Source organism: Nerophis lumbriciformis, linkage group LG14 (genome assembly GCF_033978685.3).
Source record: "Nerophis lumbriciformis linkage group LG14, RoL_Nlum_v2.1, whole genome shotgun sequence".
Classification (NCBI taxonomy): domain Eukaryota; kingdom Metazoa; phylum Chordata; class Actinopteri; order Syngnathiformes; family Syngnathidae; genus Nerophis; species Nerophis lumbriciformis.
This window is the reverse complement of record NC_084561.2, coordinates 9,881,324-9,904,420: the sequence shown is the minus strand read 5'-3', so window position 1 is coordinate 9,904,420 and position 23,097 is coordinate 9,881,324. Positions and strand designations below refer to the sequence as shown.

At 37.9% G+C, this 23,097-nt stretch overlaps 1 protein-coding gene across 1 annotated transcript in view; it reads left to right on the top strand.

Moving 5' to 3' along the window:
• The window catches only part of tut4 (terminal uridylyl transferase 4), a 64,186-nt gene that overhangs the window by 39,178 nt on the left and 1,911 nt on the right, over positions 1-23,097 (top strand). The window contains exons 22-31 of the mRNA XM_061976085.2: positions 2,752-2,865; positions 3,155-3,232; positions 3,305-3,482; positions 3,554-3,601; positions 8,104-8,186; positions 8,282-8,397; positions 11,317-11,471; positions 11,546-11,643; positions 16,474-17,008; positions 20,212-20,361. Coding sequence (XP_061832069.2) covers positions 2,752-2,865; positions 3,155-3,232; positions 3,305-3,482; positions 3,554-3,601; positions 8,104-8,186; positions 8,282-8,397; positions 11,317-11,471; positions 11,546-11,643; positions 16,474-17,008; positions 20,212-20,361 — 1,555 coding nt within the window. The remainder of the gene's footprint in view (positions 1-2,751; positions 2,866-3,154; positions 3,233-3,304; positions 3,483-3,553; positions 3,602-8,103; positions 8,187-8,281; positions 8,398-11,316; positions 11,472-11,545; positions 11,644-16,473; positions 17,009-20,211; positions 20,362-23,097) is intronic.

Sequence of the window (23,097 nt, the reverse complement as noted above, 5' to 3'; positions counted from 1 at the left end):
TTTCTGTGCGAATCGGTAGGAAATGCGTCACGGACCGGTACCGGCCCCTGGACTGGTGGTTAGGGACCACTGCTGTAGATGAGGTAGAAGATTTATGTCTTGAAAGTAAGAATAATATATATTAATATATGATATTATATATATATATATATATATATATATGTATTAAAGTTTAATACATTATTTGAGGCTCCAATGACCTCAAATCAAATATTGCACTTACAAAGTAATACAACTTTGTCAATGTATAGATCTGAAATGTATCTATAAATATTTAAACGTTGAAAGTTTAAAAAAATATATATATACAGGACCACACCTTCTCATTCAATGTGTTTTCTTTATCTTCATGACTATTTACATTGTAGATTGTCACTGAAGGCATCAAAACTATGAATGAACACATGTGGAGTTATGTACTTAACAAAAAAAGGTGAAATAACTGAAAACATGTTTTATTTTCTAGTTTCTTCAAAATTTCAGACTTATAAAATGTAGCACAAAAAAACCATTACCTTCCGCCTTCATTGCATAATCGCAAGTGGAAATAGTCAAGCCGCACCCTATTCCTCTCTAGAGTCACTTCTGTATCAAAGGTTTTTGATAAAAACATGTCAAGACACCTCTTCTCAAACCAATCACGCACTTCCGGCTTCACAGCAACAGGGCTATGCGTCACATCCAGTCTAACTTTACCGACTTACATTACGACCATCAATCAAATATGTTTTGTTATGTAATCTGTGATATTTCTACCTAAACAAATGTTAGTGCATCATTTGAGGAACATAGTGGGAGATTTTTCTGGCAGGCTGAAATATGTTGTCTAGTCTTTTATAACATGTCCTGGTTGATAGTCCTCAATTACAGAATGCTTGGCAGGCTGAATATCACACTTTATTGATAAATAGAGAAGGTTAAGACATTGTCATGCAGCGATACGAATACTGTTAAAGGGGAACTCCACTTTTTAGGGAATTTTGCCTATCGTTCACAATCATTATGAGAGGCAAGAACACACGTCTTTTTTTTTTTTTGTAAGGATTTTAAAGATGATAAAAAACGCTTGGAAGATGCGGCTAATGGGAGTCATTGTTGTAGAATTCAAAGCCCTCGGAAACAACTTCCAAACCCTCCGTTTTATATACGGTATACGCTGCAAGTCTATACATAATGGAAATAATTGACTTGTTCATAACAATATTTAATATGTTCAACATTTACTGTATTTTGGTCATTTTAATCATTTTACCGTAATCATTTTAATCGATTTCTTTAGCGCATTGATTTCCATACCACACACATGCACCAGTGACGTGCGGTGAGGTTCATGACTGATGAGGCACTGACTTCATCACAGTCAGATTTACAAACATATGAACCCTAAAGAGTATCTTATTCACCATTTGATTGGCAGTAGTTAACGGGTTATGTTTAAAAGCTCATACCAGCATTCTTCCCTGCTTGGCACTCAGCATCAAGGCTTGGAATTGGGGGTTAAATCACCAAAAATGATTCCCGGGCGCGGCGCCGCTGCTGCCCACTGCTCCCCTCACCTCCCAGGGGGTGAACAAGGGGATGGGTCAAATGCAGAGGACAAATTTCACCACACCTAGTGTGTGTGTGACAATCATTGGTACTTTAACTTAACTTTAGCTTTACACATACAAACTGTAGCACACAAAAAAAGCACATTTAATTAAAAAAATGTTATTATGGTCTTACCTTTACTTATAAGTGCGGGAACAGTGGTGTTCCTGTTGGAGGAGTTGTGAATGAATGAAATATGAAATCCGTGCTGCAGTCTGCAGGTGTACCTAATGTTGTGTCCCTGCAGTCGTTCACGTCTCCTCCGGGGCGAGCAATGTTGTTTTTGCACTTTTTGGCTTCTTGTTAAGTGAGTTTTTTTTGGGTGGATTCGGTCTTGCACGTGGAGGGTTTGGGTGTGGGCTTTGGTTGGTGTGGCGCTCCCGTCGGGGGGTGCAGTCTGCGTCGGAGGTGCAATAACCGGCACCAGGAGGCGGGATTACGCGAGCCTCACACAGTGCGTCTTCGCAGCAGTTTTATGATTGCTCAGCACAAGAAATACGTTACACACATACAGTTGTTGACAAAATACACTGCACATTATATACCTCAGCTAACTAAACTTTGGAAATGTATAATATAATTCATATAGCAATACGGTCTCACTGCACAGCAGGCCAGCAGTTAGCCGAGTCCGCAATCCATGGTGAGGCACAACTGAGTGACGTGCCTCAACTGGCTGCTGATCACCGCACTGTCTCTTCTCAGTATTTGAACGGCAAATGTGAAAATTCAGCGATTTTGAATAAAAATAATCTAAAACTGGTGAAGTTAAAAGGAAAATAACTTCATAGTATAAACACTGGATACATATAACAATTTAATTAATTTTTTTTCTTTTTACATTTTTTTTCTTTCCAGTGACCGCACGTCACTGACATGCACACATAATAAGAGTCATCTAAAACATATGTGGCTGAGCACAGAAGAACCAGGTTCCAATAAATTGGTGTCAAAAATGAAAAATATCATAATGGCCATTGCATGTTTTCATTTTTCAGTGTTTGGACACCCCTGATTTAGGTCATCTACCGAATGTCTTTCCTTTTAATTCGACTAATCAGATCAGAGTCACCTGCCTTTTCATATCAATGCTTACAAACGATATGAGATCTTGGTTTTTCGACGTGTCGCCTCAGAAATAACTGGACTTTGTGCTCACAGCGCTGTGATATCGGAGATGCGTCCAGAGGAAGCCTGTCATCCTATGCGTACATCCTGATGGTGCTCTATTTTCTGCAGCAAAGGCAGCCTCCAGTCATCCCGGTCCTGCAGGAGGTACCAAATACTGGCACTATTTGAATACTGAGGCTGTATTTTTAAGCAGAAACAAGTATGGATGTTTGTACCCTAATATTGCCAACCTTCCGGCCACCACGTTTTTTTGTTGGTATTACATTCAAATGGATTTTAAAGTTGGTTTGATCCCAGACTGTGGGGCGGCCGTCTGTCTCGGCTAGTTGCTGAGACAAAGTAAAAGGACAGAGGGTTGATGGAGAAAAGGAGTTGAGCTGTTCAGTGAAGGATAGGAAAATGATGTAAATAATAATTATTGATGTCTCTCCAGATCTACGAGGGAACCGATGTTCCCCAGCGGATTGTGGATGGCTGGAATGCCTTCTTTTTCGATGACCTTGATGACTTGGTGAGAGAAATCATACCGCTCTTGATCTTGGTATCTAAGCGCATTCATGAAATCATCATTCTGTCCACGCAGCGTCGGCGTCTGTCAGAGCTGGAGCCTAACACAGAGTCTGTGGGTGAGCTCTGGCTGGGGCTCCTGCGCTTCTACACGGAAGAGTTTGACTTCAAAGAGCACGTCATCAGCATCCGCCAAACGAAACGCCTGACGACCTTTGAAAAACAGTGGACCAGCAAATGCATCGCTATTGAAGGTGCTTATTTAGCTCATATTTAGCCTATGTCATAATTGCAATTCCAACTGCTTGTATTTTCTCCTTCTCAGATCCCTTCGATTTGAATCATAATCTCGGGGCAGGAGTTTCACGCAAAAGTAAGTCTTTTTTCCCACAAGATTAAAATGATTTTAGTGCTGCACTTATCAACCTGAATACTGATCAAATGTGACATGATTGTAAGGACTTAGAGTAGGGCCGCTCTAAAAAACAGAGAAAAAATGGTACACAATTAGGTGATCTAATTTTACATTTAAAAATATATATATTTTCCCTAACGAGCTGCATGGCAAACCAACGCTGCCATTTTGCTTAATGACTCACGCTGCACTGCGAGCATGACGGCTGACACGTCCTTCTAGGGGTGGCAACTAGAGATGTCCGATAATGTCTTTTTTGCCGATATTCCGATATTGTCCAACCCTTAATTACCGATTCCGATATACAGTTGTGGAATTAACACATTATTATGCCTAATTTTGTTGTGATGCCCCGCTGGATGCATTAAACAATGTATCAAGGTTTTTCAAAATAAATCAACTGAAGTTATGGAAAAAATTGCCAACATGGCACTGCCATATTTATTATTGAAGTCACAAAGTGCATTATTTTTTTTAACATGCCTGAAAACAGCAGCTTGGAATTTGGGACATGCTCTCCCTGAGAGAGCATGAGGAGGTTGAGGTGGGCAGGGTTGGGGGGCGGGGGGAGGGTGTATATTGTAGCGTCCCGGAAGAGTTAGTGCTGCAAGGGGTTCTGGGTATTTGTTCTGTTGTGTTACGGTGCGGATGTTCTCCCAAAATGTGTTTGTCATTCTTGTTTGGTGTGGGTTCACAGTGTGGCCCATATTTGTAACAGTGTTAAAGTTGTTTATACGGCCACCCTCAGTGTGACCTGTATGGCTGTTGATCAAGTATGCCTTGCATTCACTTGTGTGTGAGAAAAGCCGTAGATATGATGTGATTGGGCCGGCACGCAAAGGCAGTGCCTTTAAGGTTTATTGGCGGTCTTTACTTCTCCCTACGTCCGTGTACCGCTCCGTACAGCGGCGTTTTAAAAAGTCATAAATTTAACTTTTTGAACCCGATACCGATAATTTCCGATATTACATTTTACAGCATTTATCGGCCGATAATATCGGCAGTCCGATATTATCGGACATCTCTAGTGTTAACCAATATTATTAAAGAGTATTGATTCTGAATCGAGTATAGTTTTGAATCGAGAATCGATTCAGAATCAAATCTTTAGCCCCAAGAATCGTATCGTGTGGTACCCAAATATTCAAAGCCCTACTTCTTTCCTTCGCGCTCCACCAACAGTCCCTTTAGAGAAGTTCGAAAAGTTTTGGTTGTACCCCGTGTGAAGTTATCATCGCATACATTAAAATAACACTGCCATTCGTTTGTGCCGTGAAATTTTTCACTTGTGCCGTTTTTAAATGATTCTAAAATACATTTTCCACTGACATCATCCAGCCCCTCCCACCTTGTCCAAATCTGTCCCATTTGTGTGTGCTACATTTGTGCAGGAAACATTTTTTTATTTAACTATTATAGTTTTTATGTTAACATTTGATTATTCTTTGTCAAAATCTCCCCAAACTTGCCCTAAACATTTGTACTATGTTTTTTTTGGTCTAATTATTATAGTTTTATTGTTGTTAACGTTTTGTTATTAATAACCAGCCACCCACACCCTGTCAAAGTCTCCCCAAACGTTTCCCCTTTTGTTTGTGCTTCAAAATATTTTTACAAATTGTTTATTTGACTCCTGTTTGTTTTACGTTGGGTCGAGGGAGAGGAGTCACAGCCCCGCTTTACTGTATTGCTTTATTTGCTCGCCCTGGTATAAACTATTTGCTTGCCTAACAGAATTGCTGTTGCGACATCCAGTGGACACATTTAGAACCGCAGCTTATTTAATTTAAAAATGCAGCTCAATTTTACACTTAACGGATTGAACCTGCCCGCAGGCCGCATATGTGACATCCCTGTTCTTGTCTACTTATTGTGTACTATTGGCTTTACTTTGCTTAAGCAGTTGTATATAATATAAAGGGAATAAGGAGCTAGTTTAAATATTGTGTTGATATTGTTGCACTGTCAATAGCATTCATGATAAATAATAAAGAAAATACAGATAATACATGCGATTGGTATCAGGCGATTTCACTGATGGGTGATCGGGATCTGAATCGGCAGCATAAAATCCTGATCGGATCATTTCTATTTATGATAATGATAATAGTAATAAAGCGTGTGTCCAAAGGGCTGCAACATGTTTGTGGCGGCAGCGGCGTAGTTGTCAAGTTTGCATATTTGGCAACGCCACAATTCCAGCACTGCAAAAACTGAAATCTAAGTAAGATTAAATATCTCAAATAAGGGTGATATTTGCTCATTTTCTGTCCGATAAGATAATTCTTCTCACTAAGCAGGTTTTATGTTAGAGTGTTTTACTTGTTTTAAGTGTTTTGGTCCTAAATGATCTCAGTAAGATATTACAGCTTGTTGCTTGTTTGATGACCTATATTGAGTAAAACATGCTTGAAACTAGAATATCAACTGTTGCAAAGCTGTGTCATCAACACTCACAAGTATAAAACTACTTTTTTAAAGTAATAATTTCTTATGTCAAGCATGAAATAAAAAATCATGACTTTGACACAATTGTGTCTCATAATTAAAACGGATGACGGCCAAATGGACTTTGCTGTTTTATTTTCAATAAAACAATAGAAAAGATGTACTCTTATAGTAGTACAGTTGGCACAGTACAGTAAACTGACAGTTAATATTTAAACATTTGACATTTCAAAAAATGTAAACAGAAATAGTTCATGCACATTCAGATAAATTCTTTAAAATTACAATAATAATAAAAAAAAATGGCCGGGGGCCGAGCCTATACCGTATTTTTCGGACTATAAGTCGCAGTTTTTTTTCATAGTTTGGCCGGGGGTGCGACTTATACTCAGGAGCGACTTATGTGTGAAATTATTAACACATTACAGTGAAATATCAAATAATATTATTTAGCTCATTCACGTAAGAGACTAGATGTATAAGATTTCATGGGATTTAGCGATTAAGAGTGACAGATTGTTTGGTAAACGTATAGCATGTTCTATATGTCATAGTTATTTGAATGACTCTTACCATAATATGTTACGTTAACATACCAGGCACGTTCTCAGTTGGTTATTTATGCCTCATATAACGTACACTTATTCAGCCTGTTGTTCACTATTCTTTATTTATTTTAAATTGCCTTTCAAATGTCTATTCTTGGTGTTGGCTTTTATCAAATACATTTCCCCAAAAAATGAGACTTATGTATGTTTTTTTTTTCCTTTTTTATTATGCATTTTCGGCCGGTGCGACTTATACTCCGGAAAATACGGTATATATATATATATACATATATATATATATATATATATATATATATATATATATATATATATATATATATATATATATATATATATATATATATTCCTTGCGCACTATTTGACTGAAAGAGCACGCACTTGGCGCTATGATGTCATGTTATCGATGGGAAAATGCCTTTTTAGACAATATGATTTGCCTGAGCGGCTCATAGACCCCGAGAGTAACAAGCAGTTGCCTTTCCATTAAGAAAAATAAACTCGTTTTTAGTATAAGTTTGCTGGTTTCAGGAAATGTAATGCCGAGCGCATATCATTATGTCAAGATAATGACACTAGCATTTACTTCATTTAAGAATATTTTTCAACATATTGAACAAAAAGGTCTCATTTGTTTTTTCTACCAAGAAAAGTGCACTTGTTATTAGTGAGAATATACTTATTTTAAGGTATTTTGGGGTTCATTGAGGTTAGCTAATTTTACTTGTTTTGGAAAGTCTTGACAAGCCAAATTTTCTTGTTCTATTGGCAGATAATTTTGCTTAGTTCAAGTGAAGTGAAGTGAAGTGAAGTGAATTACATTTATATAGCACTTTTCTCTAGTGACTCAAAGTGCTTTACATAGTGAAACCCAATATCTAAGTTACATTTAAACCAGTGTGGGTGGCACTGGGAGCAGGTGGGTAAAGTGTCTTGCCCAAGGACACAACGGCAGTGACTAGGATGGCGGAAGCGGGGATCGAACCTGCAACCCTCAAGTTGCTGGCACGGCCGCTCTACCAACCGAGCTATACCGCCCCAAGTAAAATACCCCTAATTTTTGTATTTTTTTCCCTTGTTTTTGAACACTGACTTTTTGCAGTGGGTGAGTAAAACAACATGAAAAGCAAAATGTTTAGAACTATAAACTTTTTCCAACCCTAATTATCTATCATGCTCTGTCTTCTTATTCTCTGGCGGACCAAGTGCGTAATGAGCGAGGGCAAACGTTGTGCCAAATCTATTTGTGGTGGTCCAAATTTATCTGTGGCGCGCCGCCATGAATCATTGAATGTATGAGAAACACTCATGATAGTAAAAAAAAAACTGCATGTATAACTGTGTATACAGTACATGATGCAGCCCTAATAATATGCAGTATGCTACACAATTGACCTTTATTTATTGATGCACACGTTTCTTTTAACACTTTCTCTCCTCACGCAGTGACAAACTTTATAATGAAGGCTTTTATAAATGGGAGGAACCTGTTTGGAATTCCATTCGACCCAATCCCTGGCACTGAAGTGGTACGTGCAAATGTTGTTTTTCACGTGGCTGACAAACACTTTTCACTGGCCTTTTAAAGAATTATAACTGTCTTTTTTTTGTGATATGTTTGCAGGACTATTTTTTTGACCCGAACGTTCTAACGGATGGCGAGCTGGCCCCGAACGACAGGTGCTGCAGGATCTGTGGAAAGATTGGACATTACATGAAGGATTGTCCAAAGAGACGCAGGTTTACAGCAAATATTTTTTTTTATCCAATAAGTTCGTGTCTAAGAAGTCTTTAAAAATAATGTTTGTCTTAATTTGTATTTGATTAAATAAGTATTTAATCTCCTACCAACCACGAGCGATTGTGACCCCCACAGAGCAGTTATATAAAGTCCTGTCCCTTTAAAAGGGAACTGCCCTTTTTGGGGAATTTTGCCGATCATCCTTATGTGAGAAAATGCATTCTGACATGTAAATAAATGCTAGCAATAGTCAGCTAACAATGAAGCTAATGGAGATTCGCTCTAAAAAACATCCAAAAGCCTCCATCAAGGTTTTATGTACATGCTTTAAGTATGTATGTAATGTCGTACACGCACATTTCTAATACACTGTGATATTTACGTATTTGCTCATTTTAAGGATACAGTGGCGTATTCATTTCACAAACGCATCACATCGTTTCCTTTTTTCCTTCACCAACGAAAACTAAATATCATGCAGCAGTATTGCTAAGTGCTAAGCAAGATATACAAACTTCAAATAAAACATCCCTTACTGTACAATGTCTGCTCTCACTAGGATGACCACTAATGGGATGTTCATATATCTTCCCGTTTAGATGAATAATTAATCATAATCCTCATGAAGGATTAAAAAAAGTGACGCAAACAAAGGTCTTTTTTTGTCTTTCTTGCCATGGGATGTCTCAGTTTTCGTCCACAACCTTCTACTACCCTCGGGAAAATGCCCCTCTTAAAAAGAGTGGAAAAAAATAATACAAATTATTTTTGCTTCCAGTAAGCGAAAACATTTTTGCCAAGTCAAAATTGTCTGGGTAGGATTTCTTGAAATAAGACATTCAATTTAGGCTTTAAAAACTTAAAAGTGAGCTTAAAATTATCAATTAAAAGGTATAATTGGCTATACCTACTATTACTGGGAAGTTTTGTGTCTTAAAACAAACTTGTAGTGCTCAAAAGTAGTATTTTTTTCTCAGAAAAACAAGTTGTGTCTTGCGGAAAAAATACAATTCAGGGGATTGTGACTTGTATTAAGTTTTAGTTATTTTGGCTATAAATTAAAAATATATACCGTATTTTTCGGAGTATAAGTCGCTCCGCAGTATAAGTCGCACCGGCCGAAAATGCATACTAAAGAAGGAAAAAAACATATATAAGTCGCACTGGAGTATAAGTCACATTTTTTGGGGAAATTTATTTGATAAAAGCCAACACCAAGAATAGACATTTGAAAGGCAATTAAAAATAAATAAAGAATGTTGAACAGGCTGAATAAGTGTATGTTATATGAGGCATAAATAAACAACTGAGAATGTGCCTGGTATGTTAACGTAACATATTATGGTAAGAGTCATTCAAATAACTATAACATATAGAACATGCTATACGTTTACCAAACAATCTGTCACTCCTTTTCGCTAAATCCCATGAAATCTTATACGTCTAGTCTCTTACGTGAATGAGCTAAATAATATTATTTGATATTTTACGGTAATGTGTTAATAATTTCACACATAAGTCGCTCCTGAGTATAAGTCGCACCCCCGGCCAAACTATGAAAAAAAACTGCGACTTATAGTCCGAAAAATACGGTAAAAGGGCAGTTACTTCCCCTCTAAGAACGCACTCCTAATCGCAATTTACTATGTGTAACAATTAGAGATGTCCAATAATATCGGAGTGCCGATATTATCGGCCGATAAATGCTTTAAAATGTAATATCGGAAATTATCGGTATCGGTTTCAAAAAGTAAAATTTATGACTTTTTAAAATGCCGCTGTACGGAGTGGTACACGGACGTAGGGAGAAGTACAGAGCAGTTGCGTCTCCCAGTCATACTTGCCAACCCTCCCGATTTTCCCGGGAGACTTCCGAAAATCAGTGCCCCTCCCGAAAATCTCCCGAGGCAACCATTATCCCGAATTTCTCCCAGACAACAATATTGGAGGCGTGCCTTAAAGGCACTGCCTTTGCGTGCCGGCCCAATCACGTAATACCTACGGCTTTTCACACACACAAGTGAATGCAAGGCATACTTGGTCAACAGCCATACAGGTCACACTGAGGGTGGCCGTATAAACAACTTTAGCACTGTTACAAATATGCGCCACACTGTGAACCCACACCAAACAAGAATGACAAACACGTTTCGGGAGAACATCCGCACCGTAACACAACATAAACACAACAGAACAAATACCCAGAACCCCTTGCAGCACTAACTCTTCCGGGACGCTACAATATACACCCCCCGTTAACCCCTACACCCCACCTCAACCTCTTCATGCTCTCTCAGGGAGAGCATGTCCCAAATTCCAAGCTGCTGTTTTGAGGCATGTTAAAAAAAAACAATGCACTTTGTGACTTCAATAATAAATATGGCAGTGCCATGTTGGCACTTTTTTTTTTCCATAACTTGAGTTGATTTATTTTGGAAAACCTTGTTACATTGTTTAATGCATCCAGCGGGGCATCACAACAAAATTAGGCATAATAATGTGTTAATTCCACGACTGTATATATCGGTATCGGTTGATATCGGAATCGGTAATTAAGAGTTGGACAATATCGGAATATCGGCAAAAAAGCCATTATCGGACATCTCTAGTTGTCGGGTTTTATTTGTTTTTTCGAGGACTGTATGGGCGAAATAGTGTACTACCATTATCTGTATTGTTAGCCACTTCATAGTGACTGTGTTTTACCATTTAAAATGCATAACAGAAGAAAAACGTGTTTTGTCTTACATCTGGATTGTGAAAGGTAGGCAAAATTCCAACTAAAAGGGCAGTTACTTCCCCTCTAAGAACGCACTCCTAATCACAATTGACTATGTGTAAAAAAATACACAAGAGTCTGTTTGTACCACATAAACAAAGGTATAGCACTAACATTTTTGTTCTTTTTTTTTTACCAGAATGAAAAAGAAAGAAAATGACAAAGAGGACGACGTGAAAGAAGAGGAGCGAGAGCAAAAAGACAGGCGTTGTTTTCATTGTGGGGACAGTGGTCACGTTCGGAGGGACTGTCCTGAGTACCGCCATCTGAAGCACAGGACTGCTGGGGTGCCAGGTACCATGAACATACTTAGGTCTAAAGAGTGAAGACTATTGAACGTCTTTTCTGCGCTCTTGTTCGTCCCTCAGCTCCTCACATGATTCGCTCTACGGTGAGCTCTCAGTCCATCCCCATCGCTCAGGGACCACCGGAATGCTCTGGAAGGGTCAGGCTACCCTCAGAGAGCGTGAGTACCAACAACGGGACTTGATTGGCTTCATTACAAAAACAAGATGCATGTTTTATATAAATAACTTCCTGTGTCTCAAGACCAATACAGATCATTCATTTTTGAATTTTGATATTGGTGTAGTTAGTGCACTATATCACTACTACTACATTACTTACAAGTGGTTACTGGTACAATATCACTACTACTGCATTACTTACAAGTGGTTACTGGCAGAGGTGGGTAGAGTAGCCAGAAATTGTACTCAAGTAAGAGTACTGTTACTTTAGAGATTTATTACTCAAGTAAAAGTAAGGAGTAGTCACCCAAATATTTACTTGAGTAAAAGTAAAAAGTATGTTGTGAAAAAACTACTCAAGTACTGAGTAACTGATGAGTAACATACACACACATGTCATCTATATATATATATCTATATATATATATATATACACACACACACACACATATATATATATATATATATATATATATATATATATATATATATATATATATATATATATATATATATATATATATATATATACATATATATATATATATATTTATTTATTTTGCCGTTTTTGTTTACATGTTAAAAGTGTTTTAATGAATATACATGCATGTTTAACACATATAGATTCCTTTCTTTCATGAAGACTAGAATATAAGTTGGTGTATTACCTGATTCTGATGACTTGCATTGATTGTAATCAGACAGTAGTGATGATAGCGTCCACGTTTTCAAATGGAGGAGAAAAAAAGTTCCTCCTTTCTGTCTAATACCACATGAAAGTGGTAGGTTTTTGGCATTTTATTTGTCCAGCTTCCATATTCGTTTTTATACACTTTACAAGAAATACATTGGCGGCAAATTCCGTAGCTTGCTAGCTTGTTTGCGCTGGCTTTCGGAGACTCTTGTTTTGAAAGCGCAGGCGCGATGGAGCGGCACTTTTATTGTGAAGACAGGAACTGTGCAGTCAGTCTTTAGGCTTTTGACGGGATGTACGATTGAAATAAAAAAGGGTCTTTTTTCCTTCACACTTTTGATTGATTGATTGAAACTTTTATTAGTAGATTGCACAGTACAGTACATATTCCGTACAATTGACCACTAAATGGTAACACCCCAATACGTTTTTCAACTTGTTTAAGTCAGGTCATGTGACCACCTGGCTCTGTTTGATTGGTCCAACGTCACCAGTGACTGCATCTGATTGGTGGAACGGAGTGAAACGTCACCAGTAAGGCAGGCACTTTGAAGGTCTGTCTGACAGACCAAAACAAACAAAGCGTGCATTAACAGATCGATAAAAATTAGTAGCGAGTAGCAAGCTGAATGTAGATAAAAGTAGCGGAGTAAAAGTAGCGTTCCTTCTCTATAAATATACTTAAGTAAAAGTAAAAGTATGTTGCATTAAAACTACTCTTAGAAGTACAATTTATCCCAAAAGTTACTCAAGTAGATGTAACGGAGTAAATGTAGCGCGTTACTACCCACCTCTGCTACTGCATTACTTACAATATGTTACTTGTACAATATCACTACTACTGCATTACTTACAAGAGGTTACTGGTACAATATCACTACTACTACATTACTTACAAGAGGTTACTGGTACAATATCACTACTACTGCATTACTTACAAGAGGTTACTGGTACAATATCACTACTACTACATTACTTACAAGAGGTTACTGGTACAATATCACTACTACTACTACTACATTACTTACAAGACGTTACTGGTACAATATCACTACTACTACATTACTTACAATATGTTACTAGTACAATATCACTACTACTGCATTACTTACAAGAGGTTACTGGTACAATATCACTACTACTACATTACTTACAAGAGGTTACTGGTACAATATCACTACTACTACATTACTTACAAGAGGTTACTGGTACAATATCACTACTACTACTACTACATTACTTACAAGACGTTACTGGTACAATATCACTACTACTACATTACTTACAATATGTTACTAGTACAATATCACTACTACTGCATTACTTACAAGAGGTTACTGGTACAATATCACTACTACTGCATTACTTACAAGAGGTTACTGGTACAATATCACTACTACTACTACATTACTTACAAGAGGTTACTGGTACAATATCACTACTACTACATTACTTACAAAACGTTACTTGTACAATATCACTACTGCTACATTACTTACAAGAGGTTACTTGTACAATATCACTACTACTGCATTACTTACAATATCTTACTTGTACAATATCACTACTACTACTACATTACTTACAATATGTTACTTGTACAATATCACTACTACTACGTTACTTACAATATGTTACTTGTATGATATCACTACTACTACGTTACTTACAATATGTTACTTGTACAATATCACTACTACTACTACATTACTCACAAGATGTTACTTGTACAATATCACTACTACTACATTACTTACAATATGTTACTTGTACAATGTCACTACTACTACATCACTAATGTGTTACTTGTACAATATCACTACTACTACGTTACTTGCAATATGTTACAATGTTACTTGTACAATATCACTACTACTACATTACTTACAATATGTTGACAATATCACGACTACTACATTACTTACAAGACATTACTTGTACAATATCACTACTACTACATTACTTACAAGAGGTTACTTGTACAATATCACTACTACTACATTACTTACAAGAGGTTACTTGTACAATATCACTACTACTACATTACTTACAATATGTTACTTGTACAATATCACTACTACTACATCGCTTACAATATCTTACTTGTACTATATCACTACTACTACTACATTACTTACAAGAGGTTACTTGTACAATATCACTACTACTACATTATTTACAATATGTTACTTGTACAATATCACTACTACTACATCACTTACAATATCTTACTTGTACAATATCACTACTACTACATTACTTACAAGACATTACCAATACAACATCACTACTACTACATTACTTACAAAATGTTAATTGTACAATATCACTACTACATTACTTACAAGAGGTTACTTGTACAATATTAGTACTACTACATTACTTACAAGGGGTTACTTGTACTATATCACTACTACTACATTACTTACAAGATGTTACTTGTACAATATTAGTACTACTACATTACTTACAATATGTTAATTGTACAATATCACTACTACTACATTACTTATAAGCGGTCCCATCCATCCATCCATCTTGTTCCGCTTATCCGAGGTCAGGTCGTGGGGGCAGCAGCCTAAGCAGGGAAGCCCATACTTTCCTCTCCCCAGCCACTTCGTCCAGCTCCTCCCGTGTTGTACTATGTCACTTCTACTACATTACTTACAATATGTTAATTGTATAATATCACTACTACTACATTACTTACAATATGTTACTTGTACAATATCACTACTACTACGTTACTTACAATATGTTAATTGTATAATATCACTACTACTACATCACTTACAATATGTTAATTGTATAATATCACGACTACTACTACATAACTTATAAGAGGTCACTTGTACAATATCTTTACTACTACATTACTTACTAGACATTACTTGTACAATATCACTACTACTACATTACTTACAAGAGGTTACTTCTACAATATCACTACTACTACATTACTTACAATATGTTAATTGCACTATATCACTACTACTACTACATTACTTACAAGAGGTTACTTGTACTATATCACTACTACTACACCACTTACAATATGTTACTTGTATAATATCACTACTACTACTACTACATTACTTACAAGAGGTTACTTGTACAATATCACTACTACTACATCACTTACAATATGTTAATTGTATAATATCACTACTACTACTACTACATTACTTACAAGAGGTTACTTGTACAATATCACTACTACATTACTTACAATATGTTAATTGTACAATATCAATACTACTACAATACTTATTAGACATTACTTGTACAATATCACTACTACATTACTTACAAGAGGTTACTTGTACAATATCACTACTTCTACATTACTTACAATATGTTAATTGCACTATATCACTACTACTACATTACTTACAAGCGGTTACTTGTACTATATCACTTACAAGAGGTTATTTGTACAATATCACTACTACTACATCACTTACAATATCTTACTTGTACTATATCACTACTACTACATTACTTACAAGAGGTTACTTGTACAATATCACTACTACTACATTACTTACAATATGTTAATTGTATAATATCACTACTACTACTACTACTACAACAACATTACTTACAATATGTTAATTGTACAATATCAATACTACTACAGTACTTATTAGACATTACTTGTACTATATCACTACTACATTACTTACAAGAGGTTACTTGTACAATATCACTACTACTACATTACTTACAATATGTTACTTGTACAATGTCACTACTACTACATCACTTACAATATCTTACTTGTACAATATCACTACTACTACATTACTTACAAGAGGTTACTTGTACAATATCACTACTACTACATTACTTACAAGACTCATATTGGCCCGAATAAGTACCAGTCTGATATTTATCGTGCATCCTAAATACAAACCAGTCAGGCAAGGCAAGTTTATTTAAATTTGTACACATACTTCCAATACTCACCATGTACAAATATTCCAGTACTGCAGTAATATTACCCTGTCTCTGCTTGTTGACGGTCTATCCTTCTCTTAATCTTAGAAAAAAACAACTATTGGCGACAGAGCTGTGATTGTTTACTCCTGATAAAAGTGACGTGTGCTTCTTTTTTTCTTAACTTCCTGTCCAGTCAAACAGTCGCCAGACTCCGCCGGCATCAGCGTCTCAAAGTTCCCCCCGAGCCCCGAGTTCCCCCCAGCCCTCCCAGAATAAACCCATGTCCTCAGGCCCTCAAAAGCAGGCAGTTCACCCGCAGGTGGCGCTCCCCCTCTTTCCCTTCCCTTCGCCGCACCCTGGCCAGTATCACCTCGGCCCGCTGGCTGCCCTGGGACCGCTTGCCTCCCACCAGCACCAGTCCCAAGCCCACCATCACCCGGCGAACATCCCGTCCACCGCCTGGCCGATTCACGGACCTGTCCTCAGCGCGGCCACGCCCACCGCCCCCTCGCCACCCAACTTAAAATTCGCCCTTCGTTCGGCGCCGGGGAGCGCCACCAGCTCCGGTGGCAGCCCCAACCCCGTCAACCTGAACGACCCCAGCATCATCTTCGCTCAGCCGGCGGGGAGGCCGCTGGGCATCGGTGGGCCGGGACGTGACGGACACTGGCTCAACCACCTGGCATCGTCTGGCTCGCTTCTGGGCAACGGCGCTGTAGTCAAGTCAGGTACTCACTGGGTGAAGCGTGCTGGTGTCTTCCTTTTGTTATTATAAGCAGCAGCACAAGCAGTTAGCATAATAACAGTTTTATTATTATTACTATTATTTTTTTAATTTATCATTATTATTTTTGTATTATTCATATCAACAGTTAGGAAATTACCATCATTTCCGGGCTATAAAGCGCATCTAAGCTACGCCACCAAATTTTTGAACGAATGTTATTTTGTACATATATTGACCGCACAAGTCTACAAGCCACATTGAAACATGAAATATTTATTTCCCAAATTTAACAAAAGACTCCTAACACGGCATACAGTAACCTACTGGGAAAGTTATTGAGCGCTGTCTTCATCCTGAAGCATACTTGCCAACCCTCCCGGATTTTCCGGGAGACTCCCGAAATTCAGCGCCTCTCCCGAAAACCTCCCGGGACAAATTTTCTCCCGAAATTCAGGCGGAGCTGGAAGCCACGCCCCCTCCAGCTCCATGCGGACCTGAGTGACGTCAGGTGCGCAACACCACGTAAATCGTTGGCCAACCAAAAAGTAACCCCAGTACGCTATAGCCAACATTCACCAGGAGATGGCAACAGACAAACATAGATAACTCTATTACATTATTCCCCTTTTAGAAATGTATAGAAGTTACTCAAAATAAATAAACAACCCAACCAAAAAATGCAGCAGCTCAATTAAAAAACTGTACTCAAGCCACATTCTTTTCTTTTTTTTTTAGTACTGTACTCTTAACCCTCATTTGTAAAAAAATAACATGCTTATTATACAAACAGTATTTGTACATCTTTAACACAGATTTTTATACTGTCTTCAGAGATTCAGTTTTTTTGGTGGTACTCGAAACCTTTCTGGGTACCTGCGAAAGGGTGTTCAGCATGGTTAGAAAAATAGTGACAGAGAATAGAACAAGGATGGACAATTCAACCCTTAACTCAACAATGAGTAAATGAGTGTTATGTGTGTGTATATGTGTAAATAAATGAACACTGAAATTCAAGTATTTATTTTATATATGTATATATATATATGTATATATATATATATATATATATATATATATATAATAAAATAAAAAAAATATATATATAGCTACAATTCACAGAAAGTCAAGTATATATATATATATATATATATATTGTATATATATATATATATATATAATAAAATAAATATATATACAGCTAGAATTCACTGAAAGTCAAGTATTTCTTATATATATATATATATATATATATATATATATATATATATATGTATGAAATACTTGACTTGGTGAATTCTAGCTGTAAATATACTCCTCCCCTCTTAGCCCCGCCCCCAAACACCCCCCACCTCCCGAAATCGGAGGTCTCAAGGTTGGCATGTATGTCCTGAAGTCGGTGCGTTAACACTACAGCTTTTCAAGGCCCGTTTTCTGTCTGTTTCCTTTTTCGATTGCCGAGTCGATTGTCTTTGGCTTTTGTGCTGCGTCTTGTGCATTTCGTCAATTCTTCCCCACGATGAGGGTGAGTCCACAAGGTGCTAAATGGCTGACTGAATGATTGTCTAGGTGCGTTTGATTTAATGCAAACAATGTACCTTATTTTTCGGAGTATAAGTCGCTCCGGAGTATAAGTCGCACCGGCCGAAAATGCACAATAAAGAAGGAAAAAAACACATATAAGTCGCAATTTTGGGGGGAAATTTATTTGATAAAACCCAACACCAAGAATAGACATTTGAAAGGCAATTTAAAATAAATAAAGAATAGTGAACAACAGGCTGAATAAGTGTACGTTATATGAGGCATAAATAACCAACTGAGAACGCGCCTGGTATGTTAACGTAACATATTATGGTAAGAGTCATTCAATAGAACATGCTATACGTTTACCAAACAATCTGTCACTCCTAATCGCTAAATCCCATGAAATCTTATACGTCTAGTCTCTTATGTGAATGAGCTAAATAATAATATTTGATATTTTACAGTAATGTCACACATAAGTCGCTCCTGAGTATAAGTCGCACCCCCGGCCAAACTATGAAAAAAATACGGTAATTGGTCCCCAGTGACCAGTTTCATTGGTCTGAATTTATTTGCGGCATGTGAAGCTCGTGAGCCCGGAAAAATCCATACATTCCATGAGTTAGTTTTGATGATGAGTTAAAGTACCAATGATTGTCACACACACACTAGGTGTGGCGAAATGATTCTCTGCATTTGACCCATCACCCTTGATCACCCCCTTGGGAGGTGAGGGGAGTAGTGGGCAGCAGCAGTGGCCGCGCCCGGGAATAATTTTTGGTAATGTAACCCCCAATTCCAACCCTTGATGCTGAGTGCCAAGCAGGGAGGTAATGGGTCCCATTTTTATAGTCTTTGGTATGAACTCACAACCTACCGATCTCAGGGCGGACACTCTAACCACTAGGCCACTGAGTAGGGTGAGTCCACAACGTGCTAAATGGCTGACTGAATCATTGTCTAGGTGCGTTTGATTTAATGCAAACAGTGTAATTGGTCCACAGTGACCCATTCGGCGGTTTCATTGGTCTAATTTATTTGCGGTATGTGAAGCTTGTGAACCCGGAAAAATCCATCAATTTTCCGCAGCATTGTATAAAGCGCAGGATTCAAAGCAAGGGGAAAACAATAATGGCTTATAGGACGGAAATTACAGTACCTAACATGTATTTAAATAAAATATCTGTTTCTTCTGTGGTCCTTTATGGGCCGCAGCGATACTCAGTTGTAATACACTTTTCCACCACTTGTGGCGGTAATAACAATAGAAAACAAACCGAAGAAATCTAGATCTAAAGTGATAGAGAAGTTTCTTAAGAGCAAAAAATATGACGAAAGTGGTGAAGCTATATATTTTTTTTGCACTTTAATTGTATTGACAGTTTAGTTAGGAAACATCCATTTAAGTTTAAGAGCCCCTGATTGAAATCATTATAACATATGTTAAACTTTCTTGTACTAAGTGTTTTTAAAAATCTCGTATCTTTTGCAGGGTGTTATTGTACAGTTTTTAAATGATATCAATACAGCTACAGTGCATTCAATTTTAACATTACAATATATTTTTGTTGCATTCAGTGATGTACATTTTTTTTAACATATCACAAATAGTAATATGACTAATAGTTCATTCAGAAATGTAATATTTTATTTCACACATTTTCGCTTGTGTCTTTGTAGAGTTAGGCCACCCAGGCCAGTTTGTGGGGGTGAACCAAGGTTCTCATCTACTGGAACAATACAAAACACCGCAGTACACGCTGTCTCCTTCCTGGTCGTACAGAATGCCCCAGAATTTCATCCAGCAGGGCAACGGTCGCTACCCACCCGGTAAGCAACATTAATACACACCTCAGTTCTGTGCGTACCATCGTTTTTGTTTTGTTTTTGTGAAACATAACAAAAAGCATCGTTCTGAAATACAAGTGACTACACGGAGTTGCCACTTACTACTCAAAACTCCTAAATTATATTAGATACAACTTTATTGTTCCTTTGGGCATGTGCCCACAGGGAAATCTAGCTTCCAGTAGCAGCAACACCCTTATAGTATGCATGGCAGTCATAACAGTAAACATCACACAGAATAATAAAGTCAAAACAGCAGGTAAATTACAAGGGAATAATATCGAATTATTGCACATTGTCCATTAAAAATGTACTACTATATATAAAATACAGCAGAAATGTGCAATTATTAGGAATGTAACATAATCAAAATCTGACTGTACAATATTTTGTTACAGTCTTAAGGCCACCCGGTATGATGGTATTGTTGAAAAAAAATGAATAAAGGTTTGGTAAAAATGCCATTGTGTGTAAAATGAAGTGGCAGGAATGTTAAGAATAGACACAAATTACTATTTTTGAAAGGGTAACAGCACTTTTTATTGGAATGTGGCTATCATTTCCAATCCTTATTAGAGACAAGAACACACGTCTTTAATTTTTTAATTAATTCTAACTTGTAAATAAAAGTCAGCTAACAATGCTAACAATCTAAAAAGCACCAAACATAATAATAATAATAATAATAATAGATTTTATTTGTAAAAAGCACTTTACATTGAGTAAACAACCTCAAAGTGCTACAGTGTATTAAACAAATAAAACAAATAAAAAGATAATACAAATAAATACAAATAAAAACTAGAACAGCCTAATAGCTAGAACTAGTATGCATATATCTATAAATTTTTTTAAAAAAGGTTGGTTTTTAAAAAAAAAGAAGGGTTTTTAAGCCACATCATCTGCAAAAAGCAGAGACCTAATCCTGCATGGCCAGGATCTTCAGCTCTCACTGGATCGGTTCGCAGCCGAGTGTGAAGCGACTGGGATGAGAATCAGCACCTCCAAGTCCGAGTCCATGGTTCTCGCCCGGAAAAGGGTGGAGTGCCATCTCCGGGTTGGGGAGGAGACCCTGCCCCAAGTGGAGGAGTTCAAGTACCTCGGAGTCTTGTTCACGAGTGAGGGAAGAGTGGATCGTGAGATCGACAGGCGGATCGGTGCGGCATCTTCAGTAATGCGGACGCTGTATCGATCCGTTGTGGTGAAGAAGGAGCTGAGCCGGAAGGCAAAGCTCTCAATTTACCGGTCGATCTACGTTCCCATCCTCACCTATGGTCATGAGCTTTGGGTTATGACCGAAAGGACAAGATCACGGGTACAGGCGGCCGAAATGAGTTTCCTCCGCCGGGTGGCGGGGCTCTCCCTTAGAGATAGGGTGAGAAGCTCTGCCATCCGGGGGGAGCTCAAAGTAAAGCCACTGCTCCTCCACATCGAGAGGAGCCAGATGAGGTGGTTCGGGCATCTGGTCAGGATGCCACCCGAACGCCTCCCTAGGGAGGTGTTTAGGGCACGTCCAACCGGTAGGAGGCCACGGGGAAGACCCAGGACACGTTGGGAAGACTATGTCTCCCGGCTGGCCTGGGAATGCCTCGGGATCCCCCGGGAGGAGCTGGACGAAGTGGCTGGGGAGAGGAAAGTCTGGGCTTCCCTGCTTAAGCTGCTGCCCCCGCGACCCGACCTCGGATAAGCGGAAGAAGATGGATGGATGGATGGATGGGTTTTTAAGCCTTTTTTAAAAGCATCCACAGTCTGTGGTGCCCTCAGGTGGTCAGGGAGAGCGTTCCACAGACTGGGAGCGGCGGAGCAGAAAGCCCGGTCTCCCATTGTTTGTAGCTTTGTCCTCGGAGGTTGGAGGAGGTTGTTAGCCTGTCTGGAGCGGAGGTGTTGTGTGGAGGATTTGGGGGTGAGCAGTTCTTTGAGGTAGAGGGGGGGCATTTCCATGGCGGCACTGGTGGGTTAATAGGGAGACTTTGTATTCAATTCTGAGTGGAACAGGAAGCCAGTGAAGGGATTTGAGAATTGGTGTGATATGATCATATTTCCGCACTCTCATCACAACATACTCCATTTATATTTCAAGACCTGAATATTAACTATTACTATATAAATATATATTGTTATTTCAAGCGCTAACGTTAAGGACCTACTTTTAGCGGCGCATTGATCACAGAGCTATACTCGCTGTGCTATGCTGCTATATTGACTTCAGCATCCCACATAAACTAGTGAAAATGTAATCTAGATTATAAAACCTGCCCCTCACAGGATAGTAAAAGGTTTGTGGCCATAAACCGAGAAGTTTTTATCTAATTACTTCGTTTTTGAACATCTCATGGTAAGCCTTTTAACCCTTTTATTACCATTTATGCCTACCTCTTTAGGACCACCTTTTTTTAGATATATATAAAGAAGTGTATTGACAACATTAATAATATATACATACTATGCAAATATAAAAAAGCTTATTGTGAAAAAGGAGTTGTAATTTCACAAGAAGAAAGTCACAATTTCGGAAGAAAAACATAGAATTTTGGCAGTATTATAATAAAAGTCGTCATTTTACTCAACGCAAGTCAAAATTTTACAAGACAAACTGAACATTTGTGCAATGTTATGATAAAAGTTGGAATTTTACTCAATAACAGTCGCAATTTTACAAGAAAAGCTTGAAATTTCAGCAATTTTATGAAGAGTCGTCATTTTACTAGACAAAAGTCA